The sequence below is a fragment of the Pleurodeles waltl genome, chromosome 4_1 (assembly GCF_031143425.1).
Source record: "Pleurodeles waltl isolate 20211129_DDA chromosome 4_1, aPleWal1.hap1.20221129, whole genome shotgun sequence".
Taxonomy (NCBI): domain Eukaryota; kingdom Metazoa; phylum Chordata; class Amphibia; order Caudata; family Salamandridae; genus Pleurodeles; species Pleurodeles waltl.
Window position 1 is genome coordinate 774,414,379 of NC_090442.1, and position 14,092 is coordinate 774,428,470.

At 45.5% G+C, this 14,092-nt stretch overlaps 1 protein-coding gene across 2 annotated transcripts in view; it reads left to right on the top strand.

Annotated features, from left to right (window-relative positions):
- LOC138288155 (protein tyrosine phosphatase domain-containing protein 1-like) overlaps nt 1-14,092 on the top strand; it is a 111,968-nt gene that overhangs the window by 50,683 nt on the left and 47,193 nt on the right. For both annotated transcript variants that reach the window (XM_069229453.1, XM_069229454.1), the window contains 3 exons: nt 8,853-8,971; nt 11,975-12,112; nt 13,022-13,596. In XM_069229453.1, coding sequence (XP_069085554.1) covers nt 8,853-8,971; nt 11,975-12,112; nt 13,022-13,596 — 832 coding nt within the window. The remainder of the gene's footprint in view (nt 1-8,852; nt 8,972-11,974; nt 12,113-13,021; nt 13,597-14,092) is intronic.

Sequence of the window (14,092 nt, forward strand, 5' to 3'; positions counted from 1 at the left end):
ACCTGTTGTGCTACACTGTTAATGGTGTCATTCTCCTCCCCCACGCGACATAGTAAGAAACATTTGTCTGACGACCCCAACATAGGCAAACTGTGGAGTACTGCCCTCCAATCCTTATCACTCATGACACGTAGATGCCAATGGCCTTCCCTATCCATTAACACACTTGACACTTAAATGTCTGAGTCTCAATGTCCGAGGCCTCAATAAACCTGCGAAATGACTGGCAATTCTCTCCCTCCTTCAGCGCTCAGAGAGTCATATATGCTTATTACAAGAAACACACCTCTTACCCAAAGAAATCAATTGAATGCATTCTAAATGATTTCCTCAACAGTTCTGGTCTTCAGCCCCCACCAAACATGGGGGTTGCGATCCTGGTCTCTAAAACATTTCCAGGGGAATTCCTCACCAAGGGACATGAGATAAAAGGTAGATACCTAGCTTACAGAGTCATTCCACTTCACACTAGCCACTATATATGCTCCTGGAGAATAAAGCTTGGAGGGAGCAGTGAGCGCAGCTTGAACAGAGAGTGGTTGAATAGGAACGCATTCACAAATGCACGGGAGCCCCCAGAGCCTGGAGGGAGCTAGCAAAAGTGTGTCTTCAACAGAAGCGGTTAGACTTAGATCGTGCTCAATACACCATTGTATGACTCAATCATAAATATTACGTGGGGGGCAACAGCAGCGGAAAGCTCCTAGCCCACAAACTGAGGGTGCATGTGCAGGCCAATAATATTAAGATGGTGCGCCCCTCCTCCTTGGGAGAGGCGCGCACAGACCTCCAAATCACGACAGTTTTCTGTGAATTCTACCAAGCATTATACGCAGCCAACAACTCTATCAACACGGACCCCTCCCTATATTTAGACAACTGTGCCATTGCTTCGCTCCCACCGGACAACGCAATTCTCCTTGACAAGCCAATTCAGGTAGAGGAAGTGATATTGGCTATTTCACGCTTGAAGACTGGGAAATCGCGGGGCCCAGATGGGTACACCCCACTTTTCTATCAAATTTGTTGCTTCGAACTAGCCCCGATACTCACGAGGCTAGTTAATTCCTTCTCGGAGACCAACTCCCTTGCTGCCAGTATGCTTGATGTGACCGCCATTGTAATCCCTAAACCGGGCAAAGACCCTGAGGAATGTGGCTCCTACTGGCCCATCTCACTTCTAAACATAGAGGCTAAGCTGTTCACCAGCATCTTAGCGCACCACCTCAATCCCTACATGCCCGGGCTCGTGTATCCTGGTAAGGCGGGTTTTATACTGCATCGGCAATGCAGCGATAACACAAAATGACTTCTACACCTTATAGACAAAATGCATAGATCACAGAGGGAAGCCCTTCTACTATCTATAGATGCCGAGCAAGTGTTTGATAGGGTGCACTGGCCATACCTATTCAAAGTACTATAACGCTATGGCCTCGGTCCGAAACTTCTGAATTGGCTGAAATGTATCTATAAAGAGCCCAAGGGCAGCTGTCTGGGTCAATGGTACGCTGTCTCAACCTTACCCGATTCGGCGAGGGACGAGACAGGGCTGCCCACTATCCCCACTCTTATTTACTCTTATTTGCCCTCTACATGGAACCTCTGGCCCAGAGTATACATACAAATCCCCTCATAACTGGCATTAAATTTGGGGGTGATCACCATCTTATCAGCCTCTATGCAGGTGATATGATTCTGGCACTGTTGGACCCAATGGTCTCACTGCCGGCCCTCAACTAAGCTTTGCAGGAGTTTGGGACTGCCTTGGGCTTCAAAGTGCATATGCAAAAATCACAAATCCTGAATCTTTCAGTCCCCCCCACCCACGTAGCAGAGTTTCACTCAAAGCTCCCCTATATGTGGTCCTCCTCTCACGTCCCATGCCTCGGCATTGAAATAGCCAACACAACTACAAAAACAGCCAATAGGAACTATTCCAGCCTCTCTAAACCTGTACTGACAGACCTGGAGGCTTGGAGCAAACATAAGCTGTCATGGTTGGGCAGAGTGGCAGCGATAAAGATGACGATCTTACCACACATTCTATGCATTTTTAAAACACTCCTTCTCCCTCCGCCGCCCAAAACCCTAGCCACACTGCAATCGGCAATACTGAAATTTATATGGGACCGAAAACCCATGTGCATACCGTGGCAAACTCTGTATCTCCCTAAGACGAAAGGGAAACTAGCTTGCTCTTGCCTTTTGAAATATTACCAGGCTATCCAACTGTGGTTCATACTGGAATGGAGTCACCCATACACCAAGAAACACTGGTGTTTAATGGATCAAACAGTCGCAGGGTTGCATATCTGGAAGGAACCTTGGCTGCAATGCAGACATAAGGCTATAGGATTATATTCCTCCCCTATCACTGGCAGGACACTCTAGGTCGGGGAGTCAGTGGTGGTCAAGAGTGGACTGACATCTTTCCCTCCCCCATGACACCGATATGTGCTAACCCAGTCTTTGCCCCTGGTATGAGCGCAGAGCGCCTTCAAAGATGGCAAGCCGGAGTTTGCAAGAGAATTGGGAGTCTATTTGACCTTGATGGTATCATTCCTTTTGACTGCCTGAAAGAAGACTATGGGCTTACGGAGACAGATAGAATGACATGCTTACAGATTAGACACTGGGTGCTTCAACCGACAGTTAGACCTCTGGTAGCGAAACCACTCACAGCATTCGAGAAATGGTTAACACTCAAAAGAGATGATAAATGATAGAACTTTACACACACCTAATGGCCACTACACAAATACCCAAAACCAAGGGACAACGACCGTGGGAGGCCGAATTAGGGAGAGATGTAACAGAAGAGGAATGGGGAGATATACAATACAGGGCCCACCACATCGCCCATAGTATGTCAGGTACTGAAACAGCCTATAAAATAGCATTGTACTGGTACTATACCCCTGCGAGAATTCATGCATGGAACCCTACTAAGCCTGAGCTATGCTGGAGAGGATGCAGCAATACAGGTACACTGATACACTTACTATGGCACTGTCCCAAGCTGAAACAATACTGGAGTAGCATCCTAGACTAAGTTGACAGAGCATTCCACACGGAGATCCCTAGATTACCAACATATGTTATTCTTGGCTTATCTAACCCCCTTAACCTTTCCTCTACGATCGCTTACAGGTCATCAAATGGCTCTCACCCTCCACGCTGCCCGCCAGACGATATTATCACACTGAGGCACAGATAGAATTCTAACCTACACCTCCTGGCTACATAAACTGTGGTTTCTGCTGGGGATGGAGAAACTTTCCCTAGCAGCGGAACAACGATCAGTAGAAGTTTCCACACTATGGGCACCCTTCATACAAATTTTGCCTACAGAATTAAATGAAATTACATGCTCCACGTACCTTAAAGTCCTACGCCTGTTGGGGTGACCATAGAACTCATAGAGCACACTCAGAGATACTCACTCAACCACTGAGTGAGGAGGGAGGCCGGACATAATTGTTAATACACACATGGGGATAGGGTACTAGGGGTACACCATCTTGGGCATGGCGGGGAGGGGACCAGTTTTACACCATATTGTTCCGTTGGTTGTTCTTGCAAATGCAGTGCTCATGCTCATTGGTTACACTGCCAACCTGCCAGGGATGGCATCAAAACTATGTTGTACTTCTTCTGAGCGCTATTATCGCTGCCGGCCTGTAAGGTTGTAGGCATATAGCTGTGTTCTTCTTCTTTTCCTAATCTAAAATACCAATAAACAGAATTGATCCATAAAAGTTTTATTTATATTTGTTTACAAATTAAATAAAATGTGTTATCATTTGTGTATTTGTTTGACGAATGTTTCTTTCTGTATTTTTTTAAGTATTGTTTTGCGGTTCAAATCATCGACAATGTTTAGGCCAGGGTCCCCAGCTTCCAGTAATAAATCGGTTGGGGGGGTGGAGAGGGCGTTCCCGAATTCCAATAATTGTTCAGTGGGGGTCCCCATGTTCCTGTAATGAAAAAGTGGGGGACCACAAACTAAATATTATTTTGTATTTCACGGCTGACAAGTGGCTCTAAGAAAGGTGGTGCCATCATCCATTTCTGACTTTTCAGCCAACACCATGTTGCATTCTGTGGCTAGTTGTTTGCTTTAAACCCTTGGGTGCCGTGGATGATCTGGTCTTGGCTTCGGCCACGGTTGTCATTTGCAGAGGACGAGACCAGCTTGTCCTGCACCTTGCTAATGCTCCCCCCGTGGGCCTCCCACCCACCTCCCGTGGGCAGGGGTGAAAGGGGAATCGCTTCCCTTTCCACCCCCACACACCCAGTGATATTTGATGACGTCAACACGCGATCGCGATCACACTGGAAGCCCAGCTTCCAGCGTGATCGGAAGAGAAATGCTTTAATTTCTCTTCCGATTGGGTGGGGGGGGCGGGCAGAGAGGCATCAAATGAAAGGGAAGGCCTTTCCTTTGATGTCTTTCTGAGAATTTCTGTAGTTCGATTGTGAAGCATTCAGGCTGCAGAAATGCCCACTAGACACCAGGGGTCTTTGTTTATTTTTGAAATTGGTATGTGGGGAGCAACCCCTTAGGCAAGATAAAAATTCTACCCCATGTGATTTTGTTTAGCTAAATTTGAGGTTTGCTGAGGATTCTGTGTAAGAAAACACTGGGGGATCCACACAAGTCACACCTCCCTGGACTCCATTGGGTGACTAGTTTTCAGAAATGTCTGGGTTTGGTAGGTTTCCCTAAAAGGCTACTGAGCCCAGGGCCAAAAACGCAGGTGCCATCCCCGAAAAACAGGTAGTTTTGCATTAGATAATTTTGACGCGTAATTTTTGTCACGTAGTGTTTTGGGGCATTTCCTGTCGCGGGCACTAAGCCTGCCCACACAAGTGAGGTACCATTTTGATTGGGAGTCTTGGGGGAATGCTGGGTAGAAGGAAGTTTGTGGCTCCCCACAGATTCCAGAACTTTGCATCACTGAGATGTGAGGAAAAAGTGTTTTTTTGCCACATTTTGAGGTTTGCTAAGGATTCTGGGTAACAGAACCTGGTGAGAGCGCCACAAGTTACCCCATCCTGGGTTCCACTAGGTGTCTAATTTTCAGAAATGTCCAGGTTTGCTAGGTTTTCCTAGCTGCCGGATGAGCTAGAGGCCAAAATCCGCAGCTAGGCACTTTGCAAAAAACAGGTCAGTTTTTTTTGGAAAAATGTGATGTGTACATGTTGTTATTTTGGGGCATTTCCTGTCGCGGGCACTAGCCCTACCCACACAAGTGAGGTACCATTTTTATTGGGAGACTTGGGGGAGTGCTATGTGGAAGAAAATTTGTGGTTCCTCTCAGATTCCAGAACTTTTTATCACCCAAATGTGAGGAAAAAGTGTGTTTTTTGCCAACTTTTGAAGTTTGCAAAGAATTCTGGGTAACAGAACGTGGTGAGAGCCCCACAAGTCACCCCATACTAGATTCCCCCCGGTGTTTAGTTTTCAAACATGCACAGGTTTGGTAGGTTTCCTTAGGTGCCGGCTGAGCTGCAGTCCAATCTCCACAGCTAGGCGCTTCCTAAAAAAACAGGTTAGTCTTCATAAGAAAAATGTGATGTGCCCTTGTTGTGTTTTGGGGAATTTCCTGTCGCGGGCACTAGGCCTACCCACACAAGTGAGGTACCATTTTTATCGGGAGACTTGAGGAAATGCTGGGTAGAAGGAAATTTGTGCCTCCTCTTAGATTCCAGAACTTTCCATCATTGAAACATTAGGAAAAAGTGTTTTTAAGCCAAATTGTGAGGTTTTCCAAAGGATTCTGGGTAACAGAACCTGGTGAGAGCACCACAAGTCACCACATCCTGGATTCCCCTAGGTATTTAGTTTTAAAAAATGCACATGTTTGGTAGGTTTCCCTAGGTGCCAGCTGAGCTAGGGGCCAAAATCCACAGCTAGGCACTTTCCAAAAACACATCAGATTTCAATGTAAAAATGTGATGTGTCCATGTTGCGTTTCTTGTTGCGGGCATTAGGCCTACCCACACAAGTGAGGTACCATTTATATCGGGAGACTTGGGGGAATACAGAACAGAAGAACAGGTGTTATTGCACCTTGTCTTTCTCTACATTTTGTCCTTCAAAATGTAAGACAGTGTGTAAAAGACGTCTATTTGGGAAATGCCCTTTAATTCAGAGATGTGCAAATGACCACTGCTTCTCAACACCTTATATTGTGCCCATTTTGGAACTACAAAGTTTTCCTTGATACCTATTTTTTGCTCTTTATATTTCAGCAAATGCATTGCTGTATACCCGGTATACAATGAAAACCTATTGCAAGGTGGAGCTCATTTATTGGCTCTGGGTACCTAGAGTTCTTGATGAACGTACGAGCCCTATATATCCCTGCAACCAGAAGAGTCCAGCAGAAGTAACAGTATATTGCTTTAAAAAACCTGCCTTGGCTGGAAAACGTTATAGAAGAAAACGAGGACAGAAATGGCTCTTTTTCACCTCAATTTCAATATTTTGTTTATTCTAGCTGTTACTTTGTGTAGGAAAACCTTGAATGATCTACACAAATGACCCCTTGCTGAATTCAGAATTTTGTCTACTTTTCAGAAATATTTAGCTGTCTGGGATCCAGCATTGGTTTTGCACCCATTTCTGGCACTAACTGGAAGGAGGCTGAAAGCACAAAATGTTTAAAAAATGGGGTATGTCCCAGTAAAATGCGAAAATTGTGTCTAAAAATTTGGTTTTCTGATTCACGTCTGCCTGTTCCTGAAAGCTGGGAAGATGGTGATTTTAGCACAGCAAACCATTTGTTGATGCCATTTTCAGGGAAAAAAGCACAAGCTTTCTTCTGCAGTCCTTTTTTCCAATGAAATTGGCACTGTATTTTGGCTAATTTCTTGGTCTCTTCCAGGAGAACCCACAAACTCTGGGTACCTCTAGAATCCCTAGGATGTTGGAAAAAAAGAATGTAAATTTGGCATGGGTAGCTTATGTGGGCAAAATGGTATGAGGGCTTAAGCGTGAACTACCCCAAATAGCCAAATAAAGGCCTGGCACCTGATGGGGAAAAGGCCTGGCAGAGAAGGGGTTAAAGAAAACCTCATTCAAGGATTCCTCCTACATAGCATGCACATGAGATGTGAAACCATAATGCTTCCACATGTCACAGTGGCCATTTTGGAAAGGATTTCTTTCGAGAAACACCATTCAGAAATTCAAATGTTTTTTCTAAAAGGGAACGCATTCCAGGAAAGCAGCCTATGCATCGCTAAGAACTGGCAGCCATTTTGGAATACATTGAAAGTCTGATTTACCTTTTGAAGATGGCTGATGCCCATTTTCATATGATAATTTATAAAAAAGTATTTGCACAGCCACATAAAGAAGTGAGGACCTCTTTTTTAAAGATTTTTAAATTGGATAGAGAAGAGAAAAGGAACTGGAACAAAGGCTAGTGCAGGAAGCAAGAAGCCCGTTAGCCATTGTGTTTTTTCCTTTTTTTTTTTTAAAACAATAAACAAACAATGCACCAGGAGGGGTGTGAGACCAAAGGCTACGTTTCAGGTGCAGGAAAGTGTTTGATATACAAAAGGGGATACACTTCATGTGCTAGAATACTGGAAGAAAAAAAGTCTTGTTGCGTGTAGCTCTACCGCAGGCACATGGAAGCACACACCACACAATAGGGCAGAGGATAATGTCCTTTTTGTGGTTGCACGGAATCCATAAGCTTACATTGGTGCAGCATTAAATATCCTTTAGAATTCAGGGCATGACTCTGGTTGGCTGAAAACCATAAAGGAAATCAAGAAAGGAGAATGAGGATCCCTTCCTGCTCTTGATGTCTCTGGTCAGACCAATTCAATTTTTCTAACAATGATTCCAAAATATATGCACTTTCCAATGTCCACCTCAACAATCCAGTCCCTTCATTCAATATACGTATTTAGTGTATCATTTATTAAATAACATTCAGTTAATATTTGATCATTAACATCTAATGCATTTCGGAGCATGGTACTCAGTCAGGGAACGCTCTACTGTGATTCTTACTCTTTCTATAAAATAAAAAAGAAATTGACTGTTTCGTTCTAAACCATTAATGAAATATGAGATAACATTTTTCCAGAACCACAGTTCTGAACATACCTTAACCACACAGTGATGAATAATGTCTTGAGTACAACTCTTATACCTACAAATAATACTTTAGAAACATCATGTAATAATACAAATTATCTGTGCAATGTATTTTCAGTTCACTGGTCTATTCCTTTCAGCCCATTGTCAGCCCTGTAACTCAACAGTTCTTTCTTTATGTATGTTTCCTGCCACTGACACGTGGTTGTCTCCACTATTTGTATTGTGTTATACTCGATCGCTTGCTGCTGTAGCCTTGTTTCCCGGGAAGCAATCTTCAGTTTGTGTGCCAGTCATGCTCTGTCATACTCAAGCAGCAGCTGCTTTATATCCGTTCTAGCACAATTTGTTATTTTCACGCATGTTCTTGTTCAGTTACTGAGCCTCACTCGGATATCTTTCCTTTGCATAGTTTCAGTTCTTTGTTGCAAAATTGTCTTTATCAGCATCTTTTACTCTGAGTTCATTACATTTGTAGAATTTTCAAATTCCATTAGAGCAGTTATGCAATTTACAAAAATGACATCAACTGTAAGAATCTACCTACATCATATTTAAGTAAAATCTGTCTCCAGGCTCGAACCATGTTTTCCCATGTACATACTGATAATCTGAAAAGGTAGCACGTCTCCCTGGCAATGCTCTCAGAAGGAACAATGGCATATCAGAGAACACTTACTACTAGTTGATGTCCATGCTCCCTGAACTCCATCTATTTGTTTCTCAGGTGCAACATCAAGTCTATAGTCAATGCCCAGATGCCTCAGGAACATGCCTATTGCGGGGACCCACTGGAGACAGAGAGCGGATTCTCGTACTTACCACAGACCTTCATGGATAGTGGAGGTAAGTTACTCTTGGGGGCACTGCAAGGTAATGATAGCACTCTCAGGATACAGGGAATAGGCATTTGGAGGGCTGTGAACTAGATGAGAGGTCAGGTGTACAAAGGGAAAAGGGGGGCGGGTGCTGTTAATTGTTGCTAATTTGATCTTATGTTTATTGGTGACTCCTATGTAATTGCTCTGGTTTCATTTCCAAAGCATGGGGAGTCTTCTTCCTTTATAAAGAACCTCCACATCAGTTCAATTGTGCATGCAGAGTTTTGTTTTATACTTCATCCTTCTTTTCTTCTCTTGAATGGTCTTAGTACTGGCCAGCATATGCCGCTGCGACCAAGCTTTGTATCATGTATCCTTTCCTCTGTTAATTTACAGAAACTGGCCTTCACTGGTTTTGTGCTTCTTTCTTTACCATTAGTCATCTATCTGGTCATATCCTGCCCTTTAAGTCACTGATATCTATCAATAATAACCTTCAACAGGTTTAGAATCCAGGTACTACCCTATTCCTCCAGAGAACACAGACTACAAGCAATGTCCTTGCTGCATGCACAGGTGCCACAACTTCCCTTTCAAGGGGCCATATTACAGATAGTTCCCTGGGGTTGCAACGTGCACGTGCACCTGCTTTGAATGTCCCCAGGGCACTTTGATATTACTGAAAGGGCTGCAGATGCTTTTGCAGCCCCTTCTGCAATTCAGATAGCGCTGGTGCACATGTAGCCCCAGTGATATCTCAAGAGGGCTTTCCGTCATTTGCATGAGGCGTGCTGTATTATGCAGATGGGCACAAAGGCGTAGAAGCCGGCAGGAGGAACACTGAAAGTGTGCTACAAATAGGTACCGCACTGTGAGTGGGCCCCCTGATGGCAGCACTCTGGAAGGGGGAAACAGGGTCCCACCCCTCCCCCGGCATACCCTTGCAGACAGGTGCAGTCACTGCGGCCCCCCGCCTGCAAAGGGATCTCTAATCCCTCTTTAAAGTGCGGGTGGGTTGTCCATGCACAGTGGAACATGGAGCAACTTTGAAGCAGCTGTTCCGTATTTCACTTGAATGCAGTTTCCTAAGGGCACCACAAGTTCGCGGCAGCCCAAAGGCAGCCCATTAACAGTAATAGGGCACATTGATCCTGTTTGCGCATGATGCACCTATTTAAAGGAGCCCCATGGCGCAAACAGGAAAAGTGCGCCCTACGCGTAATAAGTCCCCCAGATGCACAAGCTTGATCCCTAAATAAGGACTTTTTCAACAGCTTTATCGAAGTATAGTCTTTTGTCACTCACCAGGAATTTTTAGCTCAAACACTAATGTCCACATGCCTATGCAAATTTATGATTAGACAAAATGCGAAGATTGTCTCTTTGCTAGCTCCCCTAATGTATTACTTGTGTTCTTAATCACGTTCTCCAATTATCTCTAACACACCTTCTCAGGATCAAGATGAGGTGACAGGCCAATTTGCTTACCTGAGGCCCTATTACAGAAAGTGCCGAAGGGGTGCAAAAGGTGTGTGCGCCGGCTTTGTTGACCCCTGGGGCACTTTGGTATTACAGAAGGGGCCGCTGATGCTTGTGCGGCCCCTTCTGTAATACTGATGGTGCTGGAGCATATGTAGTGCCAGCACTATCTCAAGAGGGTATTCCCTCATGGGGGCCTGGTCTCAAGCAAATGAGGGAATTATTTTGCCTCTGTGCTTGCACCATATTATGGATGCGGTGCAAAGGCAAATATACATTAGGAGAAAAGTGCACTGTAAAAAGGTGGTGCACTTTCAGTGCTTTTCCTAAAGGCAGCCCTCTGGAAGGGAGAAAGAGGGCCTCATGATGAACCTCGCAGACGCCCTCTTGCAGGTGGGTGCAATCACTCGCTGCACCTATCTCCAAGGTGAGTGCTGACTTCAGTGTGAAAAATGAAGGGACTTTGAACCAGCTGCTGTGTATTTCAAGTGAATGCGCTCCAGCGAGGGCAGAGTGGGTTCACAGCTACTCTGGGGGCAGACCACTACTGTGCAATCTCCATATTTTCAAAGGAAAGTGTGCCAGAGGGAGGCCTGGAGGATCCAGAGCTGGTGTCGGCAGCAGATCCATGCTGCTGCCCCAACATGGGGCCGAGAATGAGCACTGCAGCCCAGTTATGGGTTACACAGTGCAAGCGCAGACTGTGCGCGTGCGCTGTGTGACCCATAAATGGGCTGCAGTGTGCACGGGGTGAGCTCCGCTCCGCTGGCGGGGCTAGCAGAGTTTTTGGGTGAACTCTGTGCTCCAGAGTCCAGAGTGTCAAAAACTCTGTTAGCTCCGCCTGCAGAGCGGAGCTCATCGCTCACCCCTAGTGTAGATGCCTCTACAAGTGCAACTTGTTAACCAAAGCCATAGCAAAATGGAAAAATATCAACAACAGATCTTTTGTTGTGATAGCAAAGCAACGCAGAAGGACAAAATACCTCTTGCGCTTCAGATGAAAACTCTGCCTTTATGGAAAAATGATGATTTGCTATTTGGCCAATAACTAATTTCTAGAACGCCTTCAGGACTAGGTATATATATAAAGTCAAGCATGGTTGTGCACGTAACTGCCTCAACCCAAGTACTTCAAGGGCTTTCAAGGGAAAGACATACCAGGGAAATCCACCTGGTTTCACTTCAGTCTATCGAAGCATATAGACAGTAGATGAAAAGAGGGAAGGAGAAGAAAAGAGCAGCAAAAGGAGAACACAGGGATGAAAAGGAGCTGCAAGAGTGATATAGAGACAGAAAGTGTAGGGTGGGTGTTGAAAGAAAGAGTAATAAGGTGGAATCGAAATTAGGTACCTTTAGTATTCGTAAACCCCACGCTAGCAGTGCCGGTGCCGGGCTGCTAAGAAAAACTTGGCCCCAATCAATTATTTTTAATTTGTTGTTGTTTTACTTATTTATTGTTACAAACTAAGCACTGCCCTATATGGATGCAGGGTGGGGCTGCAATTTGCTGACGACCTTCTTGTAACATTTCTGTCTTCCTGTCTTGTAGTTTATTTCTTTAACTTCGGTTTGCCGGATTTTGGGGTGGCATCAGTGATGCGTATCCTGGATGTGGTGAAAGTGATGGCTTTTGCGCTGCGCGAAGGGAAGGTGGCCGTTCACTGCCATGCAGGCTTGGGACGCACAGGTAACATCAACAGGTGTTTTGCTTTTCAAGAGAACGTTCTTGCTTTTTTCTACAGAGCTTATTGTAATAATGCAGCGTAAACAGGTGTGATGCGAGCAACTAGTAACCCGCGGAGCATACAGGCACAGGGAGTGGACGGGAACCCCCTACAGAACCACAAGCTATGAAGGTGCGGGGGGTGGGTAGGGGGGGGGGGGGTGAAAGGGAATACCTCAGGGATGTTATACCAACAGAGGCTGAGCAAACTCTAGACTAGTTTGCAGTAACACAGGTTACAAATGGTTGACAGGGAACTCCTTGCAGAGAATAAAGTGGCAAATATCAAACGGGCAACAGCAGTAGATCAAGCGTCCTACAGGGAGTATAGCACTACAGGCCATGCATAGCAGGCATATGGGGTGAAGAAGCACCTCGCAGTGCTCACAGTATCACAACTCACATATGCAGAAGGGAAGGAGGCATAGCTCACTTGCAGATACTGCAGTAACACAAGCCCTAGAGCCACAGCTAGGTGAGAGGGCTCTTTCCATCCTTACACCGTACAGCCACGTTAGGCATCAAAAGGCAGCGATTACGCGACCTCTCACCGGTCCATACTGGAGGGAAATTGTGACCAACATAGGGCTTTTTGCACTATGTGCACTTCAGCAACTTGTGAACTGTGTGTATATATACACTGGGTTGTTCTCCGCTGTTTGGCTGAGTTAGAGTCAGCCATGTTCTGTCAGTTTGTGCTCAGAATAATTGGGGTGTCATGCAGTAGTGGTGAAAAGATTTCTGGCTTCAGCAAGGTATGTTACTACGGTATTATTCTGATTCCTCCATCTATGCAGGTTTTAAGCTATCATGCTGCTTCTTTTGTCTTTACTGCTGGTATAGTGCTACCTCGTGTTTGCCTTCATTCCCTAGGGGTTCTGATCGCCTGCTACCTTTTGTACGCCACTCGCATCACTCCCGAGGAAGCCATCTGCTTTGTACGAATCCGGCGCCCTGGCTCCATCCAGACTCTGTCACAGATCAACATAGTCATGGACTTTGCCAAGTTCCTTAATTCTATTCGGGTGGTGTATTCGAATGTAGCACCACCTGGACTGCCAAAGTTCACCCTGCCTCAGTATCTGACCCGTCAGAAGCATCTGCTCCATGGCAATGAAGGTCGCACCCTCCGCCACATCCCCAAGGTGGTGGGCGTGGTGTGTAAGCGACTGGTGCAGCTAATGATGAGGCGTAAAAGTTGTATGATGGCCAGGGCAGAGCTACAGAAAGAGAGCAATAGTCAGGCCTTGACTAAGGTGATCAGGACTGCGTTGCTGAAAGGGGGAGCCACAAGCAATGGGCCAGTGCCACCAGACCCTGACGGCTATTTGGAGGCGGCTTCCAACCACCAGTCTTCACATCCTGTCGCTAATAAAAGGCTCCTTGAGAGCCAGAGGAGCTTGAGCGAGTCCAGTCTCCACAATGCACCCCTCAAGGAAAAAACAAAGGTAAGAATGTCTGCAGGTGGAGGGTTACTGAATGACACCCAGTTTCATCTGCATTTTACATTTGAGAAAACAGGACATGTGCTTACAGTTTAAAGTAAGTACAGAAAAGTTCAGACATGATACACGTCAACAGCCGAGTAAATGGGGCACAGTGAGTGGGGGCATGATCAATGAGAGTATTCGATTCATAAAGGTGCAGCTCAATGACTAGTGTCACAGTAAATTTGACCAATCGATTAATAGCATCACAGCTACCAGGCATGGGAAGTGTGAAAATCAGTGGCGTAACGAAACTTGAGGGGGGCCCCACACTCCCCACCCACTCAGTCAGGATAGGGTGACCACCTGGCAAGAAGGCAAATTCTGGACAGTGACACTAAAAATTTAGGACAAAGGTTCAGAATTCAGGGCAAAAATTCAGGACAAAAGGCCATTTTTAGGAACACATCTGAGAACGCCGCAAAATTATAAAATAAATAGCTGGCAGAAGTGCAAG